This window comes from Excalfactoria chinensis, chromosome 20 (assembly GCF_039878825.1).
Source record: "Excalfactoria chinensis isolate bCotChi1 chromosome 20, bCotChi1.hap2, whole genome shotgun sequence".
NCBI classification, from domain to species: Eukaryota; Metazoa; Chordata; class Aves; order Galliformes; family Phasianidae; genus Excalfactoria; species Excalfactoria chinensis.
Genome location: NC_092844.1, coordinates 4,587,269 through 4,609,174, shown reverse-complemented (window position 1 = coordinate 4,609,174; position 21,906 = coordinate 4,587,269). Strand labels below are relative to the sequence as shown.

General features: G+C 43.7%; 2 protein-coding genes across 10 annotated transcripts; one reads left to right on the top strand and one right to left on the bottom strand.

Annotated features, from left to right (window-relative positions):
• Nucleotides 1–361: 361 nt before the first annotated feature.
• Nucleotides 362–13,190, top strand: LOC140261125 (cyclin-dependent kinase 11B). Of its 9 annotated transcripts, none has more exons than XM_072354238.1 (20): nt 362–415; nt 760–855; nt 944–1,059; nt 1,460–1,584; nt 2,175–2,313; nt 2,442–2,572; nt 3,609–3,731; nt 4,723–4,818; nt 4,920–5,054; nt 5,809–5,874; nt 6,454–6,623; nt 6,868–6,958; nt 8,765–8,886; nt 9,093–9,198; nt 9,815–9,936; nt 10,358–10,465; nt 10,966–11,082; nt 11,348–11,496; nt 11,666–11,855; nt 12,339–13,190. In XM_072354238.1, exons 2-20 carry the CDS (start codon nt 847–849, stop codon nt 12,429–12,431), a joined length of 2,208 nt encoding a protein of 735 aa, XP_072210339.1. In that variant the 5' UTR covers nt 362–415; nt 760–846; the 3' UTR covers nt 12,432–13,190. The 9 variants fall into 9 exon arrangements, with proteins under 9 accessions (XP_072210339.1, XP_072210336.1, XP_072210341.1 ...); XM_072354235.1 differs by having other exon boundaries at nt 6,448–6,623; XM_072354234.1 differs by having other exon boundaries at nt 364–415; nt 691–855.
• A 633-nt stretch (nt 13,191–13,823) lies between these two features.
• MMP23B (matrix metallopeptidase 23B) lies at nt 13,824–21,668 on the bottom strand. The gene is made up of 8 exons (XM_072354241.1): nt 21,152–21,668; nt 19,713–19,858; nt 19,390–19,529; nt 18,485–18,652; nt 17,519–17,683; nt 17,070–17,180; nt 16,604–16,730; nt 13,824–15,911 (listed from the first exon to the last, which is right to left on the bottom strand). Exons 1-8 carry the CDS (start codon nt 21,320–21,322, stop codon nt 15,737–15,739), a joined length of 1,203 nt encoding a protein of 400 aa, XP_072210342.1. The 5' UTR covers nt 21,323–21,668; the 3' UTR covers nt 13,824–15,736.
• Nucleotides 21,669–21,906: the final 238 nt, after the last annotated feature.

Below are 21,906 nucleotides of genomic sequence, written 5' to 3'. Positions count from 1 at the left end.
TGCAGCTTGCTTTTACTCCTGTGGGAGGGCAGGGATGTAAGGGGCGTTCTGGGTGTCTAACAGCCTTCACGCAGCGCCCTCCACCACCTACTGAATGAACGAGGACAGCTGTGCTCCATGCTGAGCATTCCTTACAGCTTCATGTTTTCAGCAGCAAGGCGCTATCCACGAGTGGGATGGCACGCACAGTGCCGGTGCCCGAACAGCTGATTAACGGGACGCTGCTCTGCGGGCCGTTCCTTCGGAAACGAGCAATAATCGGCTCGCTGTGCTCGCTGCTCTTTACACCCGTCAGGCCGGGCCGTACGAACGGTTCCTCCGCTCCGCCCCGCGGCGCTGTGCGCCTGACGCCATCAGCCGGCGGCGGAAGTGACGCTCGTACGGCGCTGCCCGTCGGTCTCCGGTCGCGGTGGCGGTGAGCGGCCGGGCCCGGCGTGGTGCGGGGCGGGTTGAGGCCTGGGCCGGGCGGCGGGGCGGGCTGCGGGGAGCCGGGATTGCCGGGCTGTGAACGTCGGGCTGGAGCGGGACCGAACCAGGCGCTGCGGGGGAGTCCGTGTGCGGGGATTGGGGCGGCGCGTTGATTAAAGCAGGAAGTGCCGCGTTTCCGTAACGTCTCGTTCTTTTTTTTCTTTCTTTCTTTCTTTTTTCTTTTTTTTCTTTTTCTTTTCTTTCTTTTTTTTTTTTTTTCAGAGCGATTTTTTTTTATTTTTTTTATTTTTTTTTTAAATGGTTTTTGGAACTCCAATGGGTGATGAAAAGGATTCTTGGAAAGTGAAAACCTTGGATGAAATCCTTCAGGAAAAGAAACGAAGGAAGGAGCAAGAGGAGAAAGCAGAGATAAAGCGCATGAAAAACGTGAGTGCTCGGCTGGGGCGGCACTGAGCTGCTGAGCCACAGCCAGGCGTGGTTTGGTTCACCTGCCCTTTGTGTGTCCCTCTCGCAGTCGGATGACAGGGATTCAAAGCGGGATTCTCTTGAAGAGGGAGAGCTGAGAGATCACCGCATGGAGATCACCATCCGCAATTCACCGTACCGCAGGGAGGACTCCATGGAGGACAGGTACAGCTTGGGCTGCTCCCTGAGGGCAACTTGTGGGTTCAAAGCCCTGAGCAGATTGCTCTTGAAGCACTGCAGGGGAAAAGCAGAACGTTCTGAGGTGTTCAGTGTTCCCTCCTGGCTGTGCAAAGTGCAGGACGGCTCTTGGTTCAGGCAGTGCGCTCTGCCAGTTTTGGCCGCTCGTTAGTAATGCCATATTTTGCTTAAGGCACTGTTAAAGCACAGCTACCTGGTGAGCTTTGTAGCATGGCCTTAATGCTTTAGTTCGGGGGTATTGTGGAATAGAGGAGAATAAATGTTTGGGTTTTTTTTTTCCGAAAGGAATTAAGGAGAAAGTAACATTTGGTCTATTAAACAGGGTGTGTAACCTCCCTGAGCTCATCAGTTTGTGTCTGTATTGTAGAGGAGAAGAAGATGATTCCTTGGCTATAAAACCACCACAGCAAATGTCACGGAAAGAAAAAACCCATCATAGAAAAGATGAGAAGAGGAAAGAGAAACGGAGGCACCGCAGTCATTCAGCAGAAGGTGCTGTTACCCCTTGTTCACACTTCTGGTAGTTTCCCAGGGTTGCACTGAACAGGCACTGTATAGAGAGGAAATAAGAATTGCAGACCAGAGAAAACATATCAGGTGGATATGATAAAATAAGTTAAATTTGCTTTCTTTTATCTTTTTAATTGTGTCCGGTGCCCTTCCAAAAGTAATAGGTGCACATCTGTGCTTGAGAGGACAGCAGCTCTCTGGAACAGGGACACAGAGTTTGCTTTTGCTCTTGGAATTCTGTGATGCTTCTTTGTGGCCTCACGGTGTCAGGGAGATGAGCTCCATTTGTACCTGAACGGAAAAGAACAAATACCATTTCCATGTCACTAAAGGAGCAGAAAGTCTAGAAACGTCCACTTTGTCTTCCTGTTACTTACAATCTATCTGCTTTAATAGAAGTGTTTGTGCAAGCTCCTACCAATTACTTATTTAATGCCCTTTCAGATCAAAGAAAGAACAGAGAGCATAGGAATATGCTGTCGTAGGTGGTGTCCTTTCTACTTCTCTTTTGAAAATAGGAGCACAAAATATTTCAAATGGTAACTCTCCAAAATTCATCTTTGCCTGTTTAGGGAAACATGCCAGAGTGAAAGAGAAAGAACGGGAACACGAGCGTAGGAAGAGGCATAGAGAAGAGCAGGATAAGGCCCGACGTGAGTGGGAGAGGCAGAAACGGAGAGAAATGGCAAGGGAGCATTCCAGGAGGGAGAGGTACATCGTTCTTGGCAATGAAATTGAATTGCCCTGTACTTGGTTACTGAGAAACAGTTCTCTTTTACTTTGTATGTTAAACTCGTTCTGAACTGCAGCGTAACAAAAGATAACCAATTAATTTCTAGAGATCGCCTGGAGCAACTTGAGAGAGAACGAGAGAGAAAAATCAGAGAGCAGCAGAAAGAACAAAGGGAGCAAAAAGAACGTGAAAGGAGAGCTGAAGAAAGGCGTAAGGAGCGGGAAGCCAGAAGAGAAGGTGATTATTAGTGTCTGAATGCTGTTTGGATTTACTGTCTGCCACGGTGGTGGAATGGGGGTAGAGGAAGCTTTTTCACTTAGGTCAATGCCAGAACTTACAATAATAGGGTGGGATGTCTGTCTGGGAAAGAAATGTTTGAAGCTCTACACAGGGAAATAAAACAGATGTCAGATGCCAGGAGCGTGCTGGCTTTTGGGCTACTTGGTAAGTCTTTGCCTGGCTTCCTTCAGAAGCAAGATCTGTGTCATCGCTGTAGTATTCTTGTGTGTACGTGTGTCATGATTGCAGCCGATTCTGAACTCTTTGGCTGAGTCTAATCCAATGTGGTAGAGACCAAAGTCTCAACATAAGTGTGGTAAAGTTCTGGGAAATAAATGGCACAGGGGCGGGGATGGATGTTGTAAGTACTCCAGCTGTGTATGAGGCTGATTGCTTGCCATCTTTCAGATCATTTTTGTTTAAAAAAACCTCTGTTTGTCCTGACTGTCTGAGGTAAAAATCAGACCCAGCAGCTGTGCTCAATTACAAAGGTTGCTCAAGGGTAGCAGAAGTCATTGTACTTATTGCTGTTCTTTCTGGTTCTGCTCACGCTGAACAGCTCCTTTTTGTGCTTGATATGTACACTGGTTTTGGTCTCAATTAATCTAGCCTTCCATTTTAGCTCTTTATTGCTCTGAATGTTGTGTCAGCTCCTCCTAACCCTCAGCTGTTTTTATTTCTTCATGCATCTCTCTGGTTTGTCTGCTTCTCTCTTGCCTTAACACTGTAGGTTTGGTTTGCGTGCTGTGTAGCACAGGGGGCATCTTGCATCTGCTTGCTGAGTATGGCAGCACCTTTCTTTCTTTGGTCCAAACCCACATAGCATTACGGTCCTTTGCTCTCTTAGATGCAGTTAGGTTCTGCTTCCACCCTTCCCCATTGCCATTTGTTCTGTAAGGAAAAAATATGCAGAGCAGGTGGTAGTGGTAGACTGAAGTACTCTAACTAGGGCAGGGACGTTTAACGATTTTTGTTTTGGTTTTGTTTTCACTAGTTTCTGCACACCATAGAACAGTGAGGGAAGAATATGGAGACAAAGTGAAAATGAGACCCTGGAGTCGCAGCCCATTACGACAGCAGAGAGACAAGCCTGAGCAAGCAGATAGCAGGAAACCAGGTAGCATTTGCCACCTCAGCATCTTTGCCTGGGGGTTAGTAGCTGTTCTGGGGTAGAGTTTAATTTTTAGTATTAAACATTTTTATCCCTGGAACCATATTGAAAGTATTGTCCGCTTCAGCCGTGGTGGCAAACTTGTGGAGTTGTTGAGAAGGGTGGCATGTGCACTGTTACTAAAGCAATGCTGGTTTTGTTTCTTTGCAGATTGAAAGGGATTGTTTGTACCAACTCCAGTTGGATTTGTTCTTAGGAAATAAGCTACCTTAAAAGGCCACCTTACAGGGGACTATCTAGTTTAAGTGTTGCTAATGGTTGTACTGTAGAAGAAAAGCAGTGCTTAAGGCAGTGGTTAGATGGTGCGTTTAAGATAGAAAACGGTCCTTTCCGTGCAGAGAAGGTCCCAACTGTGATTGGAGAGCCCACACGATTGGCATCAAAATGTCATTGGTTAAAGAAGAAAAGCTCTGTGTCTGCTTTGTTAATGTGCACAGTTTGAAAATCGTTGTACCACCTTGAGGTAATGCACAGTGCAATCAGCTGAGATTCCAGGCAGGGGCAAGCAGTGATCCTTAGACCTCGTGGTCTGATCAATCAGCATTTATTTGCATGTGCTGTTTCACAGTGTTGGACTGCAGTAGAAACACTGATTGCAAATGCTGTGTGAGTGTCCATTAGTGGGACTCCGTGTTGTGGTCATGTTTGTTACCATGTTACACTTGTCTTTTTTAATACATTTCTTGTAGAGAGGTGTGGGCTCGTGTCGTGTTTTAGAAGGTCAGCGTTACACATTTTTGGCTGTTGATGTTCAGGAAAACTGTTTGGCTTTTGAGCAGACTGTGAAATGTTTTGGTTACCCAGTGTCTATGTATGTATATGAACGTTCAGCACCAATTTGATAGCCAGAGAGTGTAGATATCTGGGCATTCAGAGCCTTAAAAACAGAAGTGAAATTCAGTTGGCACCTTGGTTTTGATTTTCGTGGTCTCTACAGTGAAAGAAGAGAAACCAGAAGAGAGAGACCTTCTTTCAGACTTGCAAGACATCAGTGACAGTGAGAGAAAAACAAGCTCAGCTGAATCTTCATCAGGTAATTAAATGCAGTGGAGCAGATACTCATTGTACAGTTGTCCATTGAGGAAACACTGTTCTTAGATAGCGTATCTCATTACGTGTGTTATCGTTCCTCAGCAGAGTCTGGGTCAGGCTCAGAAGAGGAGGAAGAAGAGTCAAGCAGTGAAGGATCTGAGGAAGAGGGAGAAGAGGAGGAGGAGGAGGAGGAGGAGACAGGGAGCAATTCTGAGGAGGTGTCGGAGCAGTCAGCTGGTGAGTAACAGAACACAGATCCTAGTGTGGGCCAGTGGGGTCTTCTGGCTTTTCTTTGTATCTCATTCTGTGTTGTTTTATTTGAATGTTTTCCTTTTCTCCTAGTCTAGGATAGGCTGAGACCTCACAGGTCAAGATAACTAAAAAGAAAAAAACAAGTACAAGTCATATTCTATCCTTTTATATAGAGGTAATACCAATTATTTGTCTAAGACGCCAGATTAGAAAACTTGAAAACCATGTTTGTCTTCATAAGTAGTGCAACACTAACAGCTTAAGTAATTCTGTGTTGCACTGTAACAAATACTCAGTAGAGAACACTCTGCGTGGGGGTGGTGAAATACAAATATCTCTGCTATTTTGAATAGTTTCAGTTGCAAATACCAGATTTTTTTTTTTGTCATGCTTGTTACAAATATTTGAACATAAAATAATTGAAAGAAAGGTTTCACTAAAAAATCTTAGAGCCATTCCTATTATTATTTAGTAAAGGAAAAGTCACTGTAGGCTACTCTGCTTGGGTGTGTTTCTTTAAAATGAAGCAGGATGACCAGGCAGATACTCAGTAGTCTCCCAACTGATGCGGTTGAGATTGAAGAAGCTTTTGTTTTCCAAGTGAAACAGCAAATGTGGTGTCACTAAATTAGATAGTGGTGCAAAAGGAATGATAAATGAGGGAAGTGTTTGGACAGTGGTCTGCATTGCAAGGGGCTACAGAGGGGTTGATTCAGCTAAACTCGATTCTGTCTTGCAGAAGAGGTGAGCGAAGAAGAAATGAGTGAAGAGGAAGAACGGGAGAATGGAAACCACATCCCAGTTGGTACAATGCAAATACTGATTATATCGATTTACTCTGTTTTTGCAGTCAGGTCTGGTTCTGAAAGTATTTTAAATCTGTTAAAATCTCTTTGTTGGTGCAGTTTTGCCATTGTTTTAAGGCACCGTGCATTTCACAGCTTAGAGCTGTTATGTTAGAATCAGAGCTCTGCTCCAGGGTCTATATGTGGGAATGAGAAAGTAGTCTTAGCGAGGAAGTATTACCTAATTCCTCATTTTGGGCTTCTTGTCTTGCCCCCAAAAGCCTTACAGTCGGATTAAGAGATATTAGGTCACTCCTTTTGTTTTTTTTCATTCTGTTAGTGTGAAGATTTATTTTTCTGACATTGTGTTCATCTAAAAATGGTATGTACAAGTGTATGTACCTGACAGTAACCTGGAGTGTTTGAAAGCATCATCTCCATAAGCTGGAGAAACAAGGCTTCTTTTCATAGGTCTTCACTTGCATAAGTTGCATATCTTCTATCTCATAGCGAGATCCCTTACTTGTTCTAAGCTGAGCATAACTCTGTTCCAAAGGACTCCATATTTCCACGACTGATTCTGACTTTTAAAGTTACAGAGTCGAGGTTTGATCGCGATTCAGCGGGCAGTGAGGTCGAGGAAGAGGAGGTGGGGGAGGGCAGCCCTCAGTCCAACGCGATGACGGAAGGAGACTATGTTCCTGACTCACCTGCTTCTTCCCCTATTGAACTGAAACAGGAGCTTCCTAAATATCTTCCTGCACTTCAGGTAGGCGGTCACTTAAAGTATGCTTGGAAACGTTACATGCAAATGAGTTTTATTAACTTGTGAAACGTGTTTGCAGTAGCATTTATGCATGAGTTGATGAGCAGAATTTGTCTTGTTGATTCGCACGTGTGTGAAATATGTCCTTCTCTTGGTTAATTGTAACTGTTCCTGTGAAGTTGCTTAGGTTTTTCTTGTTGCTCCTGCAGACAAGTGAGTAGTGAATGCTCTCTCTCTGTTTTCTCAGGGCTGTCGTAGTGTGGAGGAGTTCCAGTGTTTGAACAGGATTGAAGAGGGAACGTACGGTGTGGTGTACAGAGCAAAGGACAAAAAGACAGGTTCGTATCATCTGCATGGTGTTAACTAAGTATTATGTCATAAATGTCATCCAGTGTGAGAAACATTTCGCTCCGGATGTGTGTTATTGTGGCAGCTGTTGTCACTCGTGGGGATTGGTCTGAATTTTGGAAGCTGTATTTTGTAAAACTTACTTTATTTGCATGTTCTGGGAACTGTGGATTCAGCCCTCTGCAGTGCTGCCCTGATTATCGTGCTGTATCGAAGCAGTTACGTTCAGGTGGCACACATGCATGTGGCATCTGGTGTGTTGTGCGTTTCTGCAGACTTTAAATTCTAACAAACTTCTTAATAACTTTGCAGGAAATGCAGAAGGTCTGGGGTAGAGTGAGAAGTACAGGTTGGGTTTCTTGGCACACGGGTTGCATTTGAAGTGCAGAACTGATGTCCGTTTTGTATCAGCCTTCTGCCTTAAAAAAGGGGAAAACTATCATAACATTCTTCTAGCCAGTTTCTTCTTGTGTCATATGTACAGATTCAGATCTGCAGTTGTGTGCAAATTGTGGCTCTGCATCTCATTAATGAACAAAATCTCTGCAGTACTTTGTTCCTTTTCAGGGATAATGTATGCTTTTTAATAGGATATGGATCTTGACGTGTTTTGCTTGCAGCTATTTGAGTTCAGAATTAATTTCCCTATTGCTCATGACACTGTGGAACTGCTTAACTTGATTTCAGTTGCCGGTCCATTAGGCAATTATTTCTGGCTTGTGATTTGCTGCAGTTAGCGTGGATTGGTCGGCTGGTTTGTGCCACTAGGTGCCCCTCTAAGCACAGCCACGGGTCAGAGAATTCATAAGAGCAGTGTTTGTGTGCCATGGATGTACGCAGCACTGTGTTGCTGTGGCAGAAATTTCATATACAAGTGGATTTATATTTTTAAAGCTCAGAATTCTTCTTATCTGGTCTGCAGTGGTGTGCATCTTGTGGATGTGAATGCATTGCCTAGAAAGAGTGCAGGAGCCAACACTGGCTCACCCGTGTGTCTGTGCTCAAGTGGAAGAAATAGTTGGTTGGATGCTGTAGCAGAAATGGTGACATTAGTGCAGCTTTCCTGTTCCCTTGGGAAAGAAATACTGTGAGATACAATCTGTTCTTTTGGCTGTGGCCTCAGGTTCCCCCCCAGTGTTGCCATCACTGGTGATATATGTTACTGTCCAGCTGATGAGCTGCGATGTTGGCAGGGGGGTTAAATTCTGGATGTTTCTGTTTGTTTTAGAATTATGTGACCTTTTGATCTCCTCTGGGGTGGTTCTTCTGACATCACTCATTTACTGGATAACTGCCATCAGTTCCCTTTTCTGTTCTGTATCTTCCTTGAGGCCCGCCCTGAGGCTAACATGGCCATTACCCTACAGTAACGTGCAGAAGCAGATGTACTGAGATAATTGGCTTTGAGTAGCACCTTGGTTTTCAGTTGGGCCTTTAAGGAAAGGTGAACTGTATGTGAGACGTTTCCATCTGATCTCCCAAAATAAGGGGAGGAAATCAGTGTCAAATAAGCTTTATGTGTACTGTCTTTCCAGGTGAGTTATGTTAGGATACACTAAAAACCCTGAAGCTGTTGAATTGTTACTGTGGGCTTTCTTGTCTTTCCTTAAACTTGGCAATCTTTTCTTTTGCTTTGGCTTTCACTCTGTTAATGCAGACTGACTCTGCTAATGTCTCAAGTAACAGTTTTCATTCAAATACTTAAAAATAGTAGAAGTACACTGGGAGACCTTGGTGTTTATTTTATTAGCTGTGTGATGGGGAGCCTGCAGCTAATAATTCACTTTTCCTTGCAGATGAGATCGTGGCTCTGAAGCGACTGAAGATGGAGAAGGAAAAGGAAGGTTTCCCCATTACTTCTCTCAGAGAAATAAATACTATTCTAAAAGCACAACACCTCAATATCGTCACTGTCAGAGTAAGACCAGCAACTTTCCATTTTCAAAGGTTTTTGTTCTTGTAGTGTTGCCTCTTGGCTTTTAAAATGCCTTGTAAAAACATCAGCGTTCCTAGCAGAGCTTGTTAGTATGCCACCCATGAAATAAATAGGCTGTGCTTGTCTCTACAGAATTGTATGTGTCTCGAAAATAAGCTGTGTTTTGATCACACGTTTTTGTGTTTTAGGAAATCGTTGTAGGTAGTAATATGGATAAAATCTATATTGTTATGAACTACGTAGAACATGATCTCAAGAGTCTGATGGAAACAATGAAACAACCATTTCTACCAGGTACTGATTGCCACAGTCTCCTCCACTTGTCTAAAATGGAAAACTGACCTAGAAAGACCCCATTCCCTTTGGGCTGTACTGACATCAGCAGACTAGCTCGTGTGATGACGTGCACTGCCTTGGAATGTCCTCTGAGTGTTCTTTGGAATAGAGACTACTGCTTTCTCACTGTCCAATTTGATTCTACTGATAGAGGTTAAGAGAGGAAGGTCAGCTGGCAGTGCTGGTACATACAGTGATGATAGGCTGATGAATCCAGCTGGCATGCTCGGGGTGAAACTCGGGTTCAGATGTGAAATGGAGAGGGGAGTTTCCCCTGTGAACACTGGGCTTTATTTTTGGCCAGTTCCTATGTTGGGAAGCATTAATTTCTGAGTATTTTGGATGCATTCCAGCTATCCAGACTCATTTTAATGTACTGGCAGCTCTTTGGGTCTGTTTTTGTTCTGTGACACATTTCTACACTGCACTCTTTAGTGTGCTTTTAACTTGACATCTCTCTCTTCCTCTCCCCACCCCCCCCCAACTCCATCCTTGTTCTTTAATTAGGAAAAAAAAAAACAACCAAAGAGAGATTTCTTATTTTAAATGTATTTGGTTTTTTTAATCACTTCAGGTGAAGTGAAAACCTTGATGATTCAGTTACTACGAGGAGTCAAGCATCTCCATGACAACTGGATACTTCACCGGGACTTGAAAACTTCCAACCTGCTGCTCAGTCATTCGGGCATTTTAAAGGTAAGAACTATGTGAAATACACCACGCTTACAAGAAATTTAGTATTGGGAGTTACACTGCATGATAGTGATGTTAAGAGCTGGGCAGAAAGGTTCTGCATTACAGCTGTAAAACGGTGAACTTTGTAATAGATAGAGACTGCCTTGTCACTGCTCTTAAGATTTATACTGGAATGTGTCTAATAAGTGTGGCATGTGAGTGCTGAATTCCTTATGGCACAATTGGAAGTCAGAATGGTGTTCTCTTCCTGCTGATACATGATGGTGCCATTAACCTTGCCTGTATCAACATCTGTGTGGCTGGTTTTGAATGCCAGAGGCCATGCAGTAGTCAGAATGGTGTATGTATGTACGTATGTACTGGTGCTGTCCATTGGAATGGTCAATGCTGATAGCACTAATGATAACTGATTTTCATCCAGGTTGGAGATTTTGGATTGGCCCGAGAATATGGATCTCCACTGAAGCCTTACACACCAGTGGTGGTCACACTTTGGTACAGGGCTCCGGAGTTGCTGCTTGGAGCCAAGGTACGCCTGTGTTTTTCTGGGAGATAGAGGAATGACTTTTCATCTTACAATTCATGGACAATTATAAGTGTGCTTGAGTCTTTATACTGACGTAGGAGTGGAAATTCTGAAACTTGAATTGTATTTTTCCCAATAACTCTAAGAAGGTTTCATCTTCCTCAGAGGATGGATGGGTGGGTGACAGATTGAGCTGTTCTCCTTCAGATTGCTGCTGGACTTCTCGAGGATTGGTGGGAACTGTCAGTCATTAAAGCAGCTCAATTTCTGTGTCGTGGTCTAAAATTTCTGACAAAAAGAGCAGAACAGAGGACTATGAATGTTCTGGCAACGCTCCCTTCTGGTTACCTGTTCTGTTACTGAAATCAGGGTGAAATCATTGGGGCTCTGAAATGCTCCGTTGCCAAGAAGCACACCAAAAAAACCCCAAAACATTGCACTGTCACTAAAAAACCTCATTAAATTATTTCACCAGTTTTGTAAAGTACATTCTTTCTTTGCAGGAATATTCAACAGCGATAGACATGTGGTCTGTAGGGTGTATCTTTGGAGAGCTGTTAACTCAGAAACCGCTGTTTCCAGGGAAGTCGGAAATTGATCAGATTAACAAAGTTTTTAAGGTAACATTCTTAAAACCTTTCGATTCTTACTGGTTTTAGAGCAGTAAGCAAATAGAAATGCTTGTTAGTCTTCAGTACAGACTCAGCCTTAATAAAATCTCTTTGCTTTGCCTTTCTGCTTTACAGGATCAGTGGTAGGCTAAGATAATGTTTTGTATTTTACCTGTTTTCTCTGGATTTTTATCAACTCCTGTAGCTAAATAACGAATAAGCAGAAGGGCTGCACTCTAGAATGAGTTTATTAAGGAGACGTTTTAATCTGTAGGATCTGGGAACTCCAAGTGAAAAAATCTGGCCTGGTTACAATGAGCTGCCAGCAGTAAAGAAGATGACATTCACAGAGTATCCCTATAACAACCTACGCAAGAGATTTGGAGCGCTCCTCTCTGATCAGGGCTTTGATCTGATGAACAAGTAAGTGCTAGATTCTGCAGTCCTTGGGAAAGTGTGTTATTTGTTACGCTCACTGTAAAAAATGACTGAATTCTGAAGATTTTATCTCTTTTAAGCTAACCTTTTTCTTTCTTTCTGCTCAGCTGTCTCATCTTCTCTCTAAGTCATTGTCCTCCTAAATTCTTTTCAGCTTTTTGACGTACTACCCAGCCAGAAGAATTACTGCTGAAGATGGTTTGAAGCACGAGTATTTCCGAGAGACTCCCCTTCCTATTGACCCCTCCATGTTTCCTACATGGCCAGCCAAAAGTGAACAACAAAGGGTGAAACGTGGCACCAGCCCCCGCCCACCCGAGGGCGGCCTTGGCTACAGTCAGTTGGTGAGCATCACTTACTTCCACTGTCCTAAAACAAAACAAAACCTGCTCCTTTTCCAGTGTTTGGAACAGAATCTGTAAAATCCAAGGCTGTTCTTTCAGTGTGTGGGAATTGGACTGCTGGTTTTGAAGAAAAAGTTGGCCAAAAAGCAGGTCCTTATAAGTGGGACATGGTACGATCTCAAGTGCCTTAATTATGACCAGCCCTTTATTAACAATTCCATGTCAGTATAGATGAAATGACACTGTACAGCTATTGTGCTTACTGTAATACCAACAGAAAGAGCACGAATAACAGTCTGCATTGAACTTAGCTATGATGCCTCTAAATCAAGTATGTACTTACCACCTCCTACAGCTCCTTCAGGTTTTGTTTTGATCTTTGTTTCTATTTATTTTAAATAATTTTAAGCCTTGATTTTTGTGTTGCAGAGCTGAATGTGTGTGCACAGGCACTGATAAATGGACTGGGTTTGTTTTCCACAGGGCGATGATGATCTGAAGGACACCGGTTTTCATCTGACCACCACGAATCAAGGAGCATCTGCTGCTGGGCCTGGATTCAGCCTCAAGTTTTAAACTCATTGAGAAGGGGGGAAAAAAAAAGAGAGCTATTCACGTGAGTGGATTTCTGAGTGCCCCAGTTCTGTTACTTCACATCAGGGAAACTAGATGGTTTTCACAGGGGTAAAGTCAAATGTCATCCCAGATTCAAAGACTTTTGCTGGGTGTGGAGAATGCTGCATTCCATTAGTGGACTGGATTTAACAGGAGAAGCCAAGGGTTGTTATGAAATTTGACAAAGGAAAACTTGAAGTACAATCCTCGAGCCCTTTTTTTTTTTTCCTTTTTTTTTTTTTTCCTGTTGTTGTTTTCTCCTTGTAAATTTGTAGAATTAAAATACATTTTTAATTGTTTAACAGCGTGAAGGATGTCATTTCCTCTCATGCAGCAAACGTGGATGTTGGTGGCATTAAGTCTTCTAGAGTGGAAACGTGAGGATTTTTTTACTTCTTTTTTAATTCCTCTTTCCTCCTCAAGTCCGTGCTGACAATTATTGTAGTTACTGCCAGGCCAGCAAAAGAACCTTTCTTTTTAAGAAGTTCTTTGTGTCTGAGTGTTGCTGTTTGGTCAGGAAATCATAACGTTTAAGCTGTTTCTCTCCTGTTGTGTACCTTGGAGAGAGCTAAACTGGGCCGGGCTCAACACTCACTGACGTTTTTGAGTGCACTACTGGTTTGATGTGTTGTATAAATGTATTTACAGTGGCGCTGGAGCAAAACAAATGTACTATATTGTTTTATAAAACAAACAAAAAAAATTAAGATTGAAGCTTTATTTTCTAGAGAACCTTCTTTTCAAAATGTCCTTTTTCCATAAAAATAACAACTTCTCATTTTACTGGTTGTATGTTGCCAATTCCAGTCTTCCCTCATCAGTGTCTTCTGAGTCTCTTAATTTATAATGCTATCATCCTCTTCTGGGGCAGGAAGATTTGGAAAACACTGGGGTGTTCATGCAGTCAGAACTGGGCACCAGCCCCATTTATAGGCACACATGATGAGCATTCCAGTCCATTGTAAGAGACTCGTGGTGGTGATGCTGATTTTGTTTTTACTGGGTGACGGCCTTGGATCTGCTCTTTGGAACTGCTATAATTGTACATTTTCAGAGCTGTTTTGTGTGTGTGGGTTGATGAACTGTTTTCTCATTAGGCCTGGTTGTCTTGTACTGATGGAGAAACAGTTTTTCTGCTGGTTTCCTAACTGTAGTACACATGGTTTTGGCAAAGTTTGGGTAGGGGTGGAGAGCAGAAGCTTAATTATTGGTACCACAGTATGTGAGACGTGAAAGCAGACAGCAAAGCTGAAATGCTAATGATTGATGTTCACTTGAACAAATGCTTCACACCCAGTTGGAAAGCATTTGTTCCACCATGGGCTAACAAATCTGGACTTCTGACTCTGATAGGAGTTACTTGCTTTTAATCAAACAATAAGTGATGCAAAGGCAAGTAAAGAGAAAACGTTTTCAGGACTGTTTTGCCAGGAACAGAGCTATAGAATGCAATTACTTTGAAACTGTGTCATCTTAAATAGCAGATTTCAACTGTAGAAAAGCTGCAAAGATAAATCTTTTAGCAAAACATGGAGGTTCCAGTGCATAAAGTGTGTGCTGTAATCACAGTGTTGTTGTAGGTCAGCTGTTTATTTTGCTGTTGGCTCACTGCAGTTTTTATTGTTATAAAATCAAAGTGTATTCCAAAGTGAGTTTTGTTGCTTACCTTGAGGGTATCACCAAATCTGTCAGCTGTTTTCCAAACCAGCAAGTCTAATTTTCAGCTAATGGAAGCTGTCATGCAGTGGTTCCATGCAGGAGATGAAGAGAGCTTATTTTGTTTGGTTGGTTTCTCTGTTTTTTTCCTGAGTTCCTTGAAGATTTTGTTGGTTTAGGCTTGAAACTGCAGCCAGAACAGATGTGCCCAGTGAAGTGCTGGGCCGTGCCATTTGTGTCAGTGGAAAACTGGATGCACTGCATCGTTAAGTTGTGTAATGAAGGACTTTGGATCTGCCCTGGGATTAAGCATCCTTGCAGCTGAAGTGTTGACATCCCCTTTTGGTAGCTATTGAAGGCTATGCTGGTCAGCTCACAGTTGTTTTGTTTCACCATATCCCAAAGGCAGAGCTGCTCTAACAGCCTTGGATCGTAGAATCAAAGAATCACAGAATCACTCAGGTTGGGATCCATGTAGCGTTGCACTGCTCTGTTAAATGGAGGTGTGCTGAGTTCACGATAGATGTCTGCCAGTAAAATTACTGTCATTGCAATTGTACCAAACTGTTCTTATTAGTTTCTTACTTTTCCTTGTGCTTTTGCTATCCTGGTACAGAGCTTTTCCTAGAATGCTGACCTATTCTGCAATACATGAGATGCTTAAGGTAGCAAGAAGAGTGTTTGAAGAGATAAAGACAACAACTAAAAACGGACGAACCTAAGCAGAGAATGATGTAGGCTGCCTTAATACTGGATAAGGATCTTTCAGGTACTCATTCAACACAATGACTGTCAGGGTTTATAACTGCACAAATGAATTCCCAGCTGGTAGATGTTTGAGCTATTTCTCTTTTGGATGTTGTGCATCCACCTCACCTGGTAGTGACTGAGTGTGATGATGGAAATGATCTTACCTCTGTTGAAGGGGTCAAGAAGCTTATTGATCAGACACCAAAAGGATGAGTTTTGAGGAGCTGCAGATGGAAGTAGGTAGTATGGTGGGCTAAGGTTACACAAATAAATAGACACCACAGGAAAGTGGTTGGGGGTGGAAGGGAGAGACTCTGTGCACAGCTGAACTGAGTATGTCAAAGTGTGAAATGGAGTAATTCGGGTTTGTTGTGACCCTACATCTCCCTTCTGCCCACTAAAAGAAACTGTTTTTTTAACGTTCTTATAGACCCACATGTCATGATATAAAAAAGATTTAAAAAACCACTTACAGCGCATTTACTGGCCATTCTCTTTCCACAATACCTCTGATTCCATTGCAACAAAGCTGAGCCATCAGTCTGTTCATCCATTTGTTTGCTGAAGGGTTACGATCTCGTTTTTCTGCAGTCCGTGGGTCCAGGTTAACTGCAAAATCTTGATTTTTCTTTTTAATTTCTTTTGTAATTCTCTGTACCGCACACACTCGATGGATTCTTTACCTTTAAAACTAATTTGGAAAAGTTCTTTTTTCCAGTAACAAAGTCCCAGAGTCTCTCTTGCTCAAGGTATGGAAGCAGCTGAGTTAGAAGTTCGCTTGCACTACTGGAGTTTAAATACAAAATGCTAAAGGCAGATTGTGAATTTGAGATAGAGAAGTTCTCATGCCAGAGCCCTTGTTAATGTCTCAGTCTGATCCTCCAGGAATAAGTGGTCAAGATTCTTTCTTTTTTCTTTACTATACAAGTGTAAGTTCCTTCATTAATTGCATTTGCAATGATGCTCATGTGATCCTCATTTAAGGATAAGTAACCTGGATATGAGTATTCCAGAAGCTCCTTATCTTTATACCAGCTGTCATAAGAAAAAGAATAGAAATTAAACTATAAGGTATTCAGTACATGCAGCCTGTGCAATGTCCTTCTCTCTGCTGTTAAGCTGTGCCTGAGGTAGGCACACTGCAGCACGGATGGACTTGCACAGTGGAATTTTACCTCATCTTCATTGATTTCACATGGATGGTGACAGTTATAACATGGTGTACTATCCTTAATCTTACTGAAAACAAATAAGAATTTGGCTCCTGAGTCTAAACTAACCCCTGGACTTGGACATACTTCTCTCAAGTTTAGATACATCTAGAAGTAACATGCTCATTATTAAGAATTAACTATGAATTGAATGGGTAAATTTAAGACAGGAGGGTTTTTTTTTTGCAGAATACGGCCCAGGGACTTTGACACGGAGGTAAGAATTATCCTTATATATGTGTATTGGATTTTATCTCTTCTCTGCTGAGCTTACGTCTGATAGATCTGCTTCTGAAATAAACGCTTCACAGCGTTATAAACAGTATTTGTACATTCCCTTCCCACAGTTAGTCTGCCACCCCTCCTTCTACTCAAGAGTGCCAAATCAAAGACAGCCACATGTTCCAAAAGCTGAACTGCACTCTTATGTACTTTGTTTTGCCATATTTCTTCCTTCTTTGGGGTATTTGTGCTGCAAAGTGTTCTAAAAGGCTGGAATAAATGACAGGCACTTACTAAACTTTGCCTTTTTTATGGATGATCTTCTGTCCGCAGCGGAAGGTGACATTCCTGCCTTCAGAAACAGTCTTGGTTTTTGTCCTTGGAGGTGGCAGAGTAGGAGGAACTGTTGGAAACGGGAATTCTATCCACCAGAAAAAGAAAGTGCAGTAGTTACCGTATCTCGTTATCAAGCTTGAGTCATCCCAGAACACTTTCACAGAACTGTGTTATAATCTAAGGAATCTTACGGTTATTCATTAAAAAATGACTCTAATTGAGCAGTTCTGGGATGCACATTTAACATTATATTTGCATATGAACACGCTTCATGTGCACGGAGGAACAGAAGTTCAGTTTATGATTGGTCTCGTGCAATACGTGTATTTGTAGCTACTTGCCTTCAATTGTGTTAAATCTGGTCTAAAAAATACCTCCTCCCTTTTGCAAAACCCACCACCATCCCAGAAGAGAAGCTGGGTACCGTAGCAGAAGTCACAGGTGAACGGACAGTGCTTTTTCATCAGCTTCTCACGTTTCTCACAGAAACCTTTTCGGGCCCACAACGGGCACATGAACAATCTGTCCTTGCATCCTGAAACAGAAGGAGACACAGCCCTGTGAGAAACAAAGTGACGTTTCACCCAAATGAGATTGTTCAACATAAATGGTCGTGAGAAGGAGCCTAAGACTGGGAATATAATAGAACAGGATGCTGTTAGTAGAACAGGGAGCTAGATACTGTGATTCCTCCATGCAGGAGCACCTTCATATCCTGCATGACAAAAGGAAGGCGATTCCTCCTGAGTACAGCTCACTGGCTTCAAACTCATCTCACCAAATGCACCTAACAAAGAGATCCACAGGATCCGACTGGCACTTCAGGCAAATGTTCCTTACAAAGAGCCCAGAGCACAGCCCTCATTTCCTTACCGTAAAGTCTGTGAATTCCCCAGACTTCATCTTGAGAGATGGTCTTTTTCCCAGTCAACGTGGCATTGATGTGCATGAGAGCATTTGGGTTTTGGGAGTGCATGAGTCCTAAGGCATGCCCTATTTCATGAGCTGCCACGTGTACCAGATCTGTAAGCCAAACACCTGGAAGAACAGGAAAAAGCAAACTGTGGTGAAGAACATTTTGCTAATCCCAGTGTAAAGCCAGAAGGAGAATTTTAGCGCTTGGAAGGTGTGGTCTTATCAAAGGTTGCCAGTTCCCCGTAGCTGTTTGGGTGTAAACTGTCAAGAAATTATTTATCTGTGCTTCTAATTTCAAACAGCAGCTCCTGCCAGACTCAGAAGATTGCTCCGAAAGACCAATGACTGAAATATGGGCAGCTTTCTGCTGCTTTGTTCCCACAGCCCTGAGCTGTAACTGGGAATGATGGGGAGCGAGATTGCGAGCTAGAACGCTCCGGTCTTAAAAAGCCTCCGATTGACTTTTGCTTACAGGGTTGAACTGATGTTTCTCAGCAGTGCCCTGAAGCCTGCTTCCAGCAGAGATGGATTTTAACTGAAGGATGAGTCACAAGAGGAGCCGCTACTGACACTAAGCCTGATATATTGAGTAACCATAGGCCATAGGAATAGTGCGCAATTCCTGTGTTAAATCCCACTGCTTATGGGAAGAAAGCATCTGAAGGGGGCGGCTTGCATACGTGCTGCATTTATCAGTACATTACATAGGAATCCTTGGTGGATTTTTTTTTTGGCTCTTAAAGGCTTCTGCCAAACCTCACTGACGTGACTTGGAAGAACAAGACTTTCATTCTGCTTTGTTTCCAGATTTCTTTAAGCCAATAGCTGAGCTAGTTCTCCATGTAAAACAATGGAGTTATGCTGCCATGAGAGAGAATCAGTGGTAGAAGTGGCACTTGGGAGTAAGACATAAATCCGTCTTACCTTTCTTCCAGCTGAACCGAGTATTTCCTAATATCCAATATTCGTGGTCATCAAAATGGATTTCCCCGTTGGGTGGGAAGAAGGCATGGGCAAGTTCCCCTGTTGTTCCATCGAAGCAGTGGTGAATGAGAGACTCCAGACAGTCTGTGTGATTGATAGAGTAGAAGCCTGCAAAAAAGGAAGCAGATTTGGTCTATCTAGCAGGGTAAGCCCCTCCAGGACAGACAGCTGTAAACTTGTGGTTTACTAACACATCTCCTGCTGTATCCCACATGTTCTGCAACTTACACACACAGCAGGAAGAAATCAATGCAAAGCAATTGTATGGAACAGGGGCTGTGATGCAAACTGGAGTCTGCTCTGCAAAGAGCTCAGATGCAGAGCTGTCTCCAACGCACACAAACTGATCCGCTGTTCAGAAAGGAACACTGAGCATTTCTTGCAACATCACGAGCAAACTCAGGGGTGTTTTTTTGTGTGAAGTCGGACACTGAGATGATAACCTCAGAACGTAATAGTTGGACAGTGAGATGATAACCCCAGAATGAAACCAAGCCATTTCAAACACAAATAAATGGAGAGCCACAGAGTTGCAGCTGCTTGCTGTCCTGCTAGCATCACAACAGCTTCACAGCACGCTGCGGCCACTGGAATGGGGCCACCTGGAGCTCACAAGTGGCCGCAGGACAGGCCCCTGATGGCACATCATGTGCTGGAAAGGAGCAGAATGAAGAGCAAATTGCGAAACAGTGGAAAATCTGCTCGTTATTTCAATATTGTGGCCATCTGCACAAGAAATAATTATTGCACACAAGCCATAATCCCCAGGAAGAAGTTACAGCTGGGTTTGAGGCTGAGCAGATAAGACCTCAGCACTAACGTATTGCTAGGTCGTGCAGCCTCACCTATTTTCAGATCACTGGGCAGGTGGCGTGGCACTTCTCTGAAGCTGAATGGAGAAACTTCACTCCACATTCGGAACGCAGCTGCTAATCCCCTGCGTGTGTCCCTGGCGTTTATGAGGTTTCTTGGGAAGGACAGGATTCTGTAACAGCACAGAATAACATCAGGGAAATGCTGCTCCTGCCCCAGACATCATTTAAATGTCTTTATCAGACAATCAACCACTTGAGAGTGGTTTTAGGAGCTAGCCAGTCACCCACAAAAGGAGATCGCGATTGACATCCATGCCCACAGCAAAACAAAAAAGCTCAGTGCGAATCCATACTTGTAGGTGAGGTTGAAGTGATCCCATTTCAAGTGGCCAGGTGTGATCGTGTATCGCTTTCTCCGTGCTGGGGGCCGAGGTGGGAAGGCTGGGCTGTGCAAAGCAGAGGCACTCACTGCACGGAGACCAGGTGATGGGGTTTCTTCCTTAAAAGAAAAAGGTTGAAAAAGGTGGGGGAGACTGCAGGGCTGAATGGTGTAACAGTGAAGCCAACCCATAATGGGGTATTTGGAGGCTGGGAAACATGGGCAGTACTCCCTCAGAGATGTCCAGGACAGAAGACTTTGCAAAGCATGTCTGCTCTGAGTGTGCCGAGCAAAATTAAGACAGAGCAAATGAGGGGCAGCACTGTGAGGGGATCCCAAGTGCTGGATCAGTCCGTGGGTTCCCTGGAGCTGCTGCATAACTCCAGGATGGGGCACTGCTGCCACTCATCTCCTCTTGGAGTGCAGCACAGGCAGCTTCTGGCCACAGTCAGGGCTGCAGCTCTTCCTGAAAAGCTCTCATTTCCTTTTCACTTTGCTATTGCTCTCCAGCCTAACCACAGAAGAAATGAAATACTGAATCAATGCGTCAAACAGGCGACTCTTTGTGCTGAGAGCACTTTATAGAGCTGGACTGCGAATCTGAAATGCCTTCAAAGTACACTGGAGCTCTGGAAACCCTGGGCTGTGTATAAAGCCATCACATTTGGTGACATGCCTGACTCAAACTATACCAGTCTGTTAGTCCTGAATAGCAGAAGTAAAAGAACGGGACCCAATAAGGACCTCTGGGAGTTTACCTGTTCTGCTTCCCCTTTTCAGCAATAAAACACCGACCATCTCTGGCTCATCTTTGCTCCGAAGGCAGCATGGCAAGCACGAAGCAGGATGTACAGTGGCAATGTTACAAAAGCAACAGCAGTCTGAGTTAGCTCAGCCTCTCAGCACATTGTACAGAAGGCAAGTTGTCTTCATTTCAGACATGGAACAGATGAAGCTTTGAGAGGCAAAATAGCATCTCCCTGGCCTATAGCAAACCAATGGCAAGGAGAAGAAGCAACAGCTGCCAGGTGCTCAAAGTGCTCCATGACTGCAGTCCTGACTGGTAAAAGGCTGAGGGACTGCATCCCATCAGGAGACTCCAACAGGAAACCAGTCTCCTCTGCTCCTGTCTGAGGTGTACAGTTGCAGCAGCCAGGGATAGCTGTGGCTCTGATGGAGCTTGGTTGTCTGCAAGCCGTGCATCCAGTTTTACATGGATGCAGCAGTACCTCTTAGGATCCCATGCAAAAAGCGACTCAGATGTACATAAACATATCTGGTTGCCTTGACAGCTACTTACATATTGTTTAGGTTGCTTCCTGAATTTGGCATTCTTCTTAAAGGGACACACACGCGTATTTCATATCCCCGCTCCCCTCCCGAGCTGTCCTGAGAAGCAGATCCTTTCCCTACCTGACTTTCCTGAACTGCAGCTCCAGCTGGATCTCCTGCAATAGCCAGCAAAGCCACCACGGGGAATATGCACAGGAATCCCACAACGGTTCTATAGCCATTGCTCTTTTTATTGTCCTCTGAGAGGAAGCTCTTCCTTCTGCCAGCAGAAAGTTGTTCTATTTGATCCATGTCGTTCTTTAATGCTTTTTAGAGGAGATGAGGCAGATACTCGGGCAGCCCCTTTGCAGAACGCATTGGTAATCCTTTTGCTCACTGATGCATCCGGAGCATTTCTGAGGAGCCCTGCAGCCCCTGCCAAAGCTGTGCAGAACCTCTGCTTTCAGAAAGAAGAAGAAAAAAAAGCAAGCAGACTTTACATTAAGCTGCTTTCCAATGTGCCAAAGATTCTCTCGGCCTCTGCCAAACCGTATCAGATTACTGCAGCTGAAAGTTGGGCTGGCGAGAGGAAAAGCAGCAAAGTGAAACAAGCTGGGATGGCCATGAACTCTCCTCTTTAACCGACTGTATAATCAACAGAGGACAAATCTGCAGTTGTCAGCTTTATGTAATGAAAAAATATCGGGGGGGGGGGGGGGGCAGAGAAAGGAATCCAGAAGGCAGCATCACGCCCGTGGAATGCCGCATCGGGGATGATGCTTCGTGGTGGAGGAGCTGTCATGTGTCAGAGGCCGTTCTCAGGAGCAGGATGAGAAATGAGATGCTGTGCAGGAGCAGAAATGCTTTCTGCAGTCAGGAGATTTTGATCAGGGAGT

What these genes read in the sequence shown, in the direction of transcription:
- LOC140261125 (XM_072354231.1), top strand. Translation starts at nt 727, where the DNA reads ATGGTTTTTGGAACTCCAATGGGTGATGAAAAGGATTCTTGGAAAGTG. An exon ending in GAGGACTCCATGGAGGACAG is followed by an intron (nt 1,060 to 1,459) that starts GTACAGCTTGGG and finishes TCTGTATTGTAG; the next exon opens with AGGAGAAGAAGATGATTCCT. An exon ending in GCCTTGGCTACAGTCAGTTG is followed by an intron (nt 11,856 to 12,338) that starts GTGAGCATCACT and finishes TGTTTTCCACAG; the next exon opens with GGCGATGATGATCTGAAGGA.
- MMP23B (XM_072354241.1), bottom strand. Translation starts at nt 21,322, where the DNA reads ATGGATCAAATAGAACAACTTTCTGCTGGCAGAAGGAAGAGCTTCCTC. An exon ending in CTGCAGTTCAGGAAAGTCAG is followed by an intron (nt 19,859 to 21,151) that starts GTAGGGAAAGGA and finishes TTTTCTTTTAAG; the next exon opens with GAAGAAACCCCATCACCTGG. An exon ending in CATAAAAAAGGCAAAGTTTA is followed by an intron (nt 15,912 to 16,603) that starts GTAAGTGCCTGT and finishes TTCTTATGACAG; the next exon opens with CTGGTATAAAGATAAGGAGC.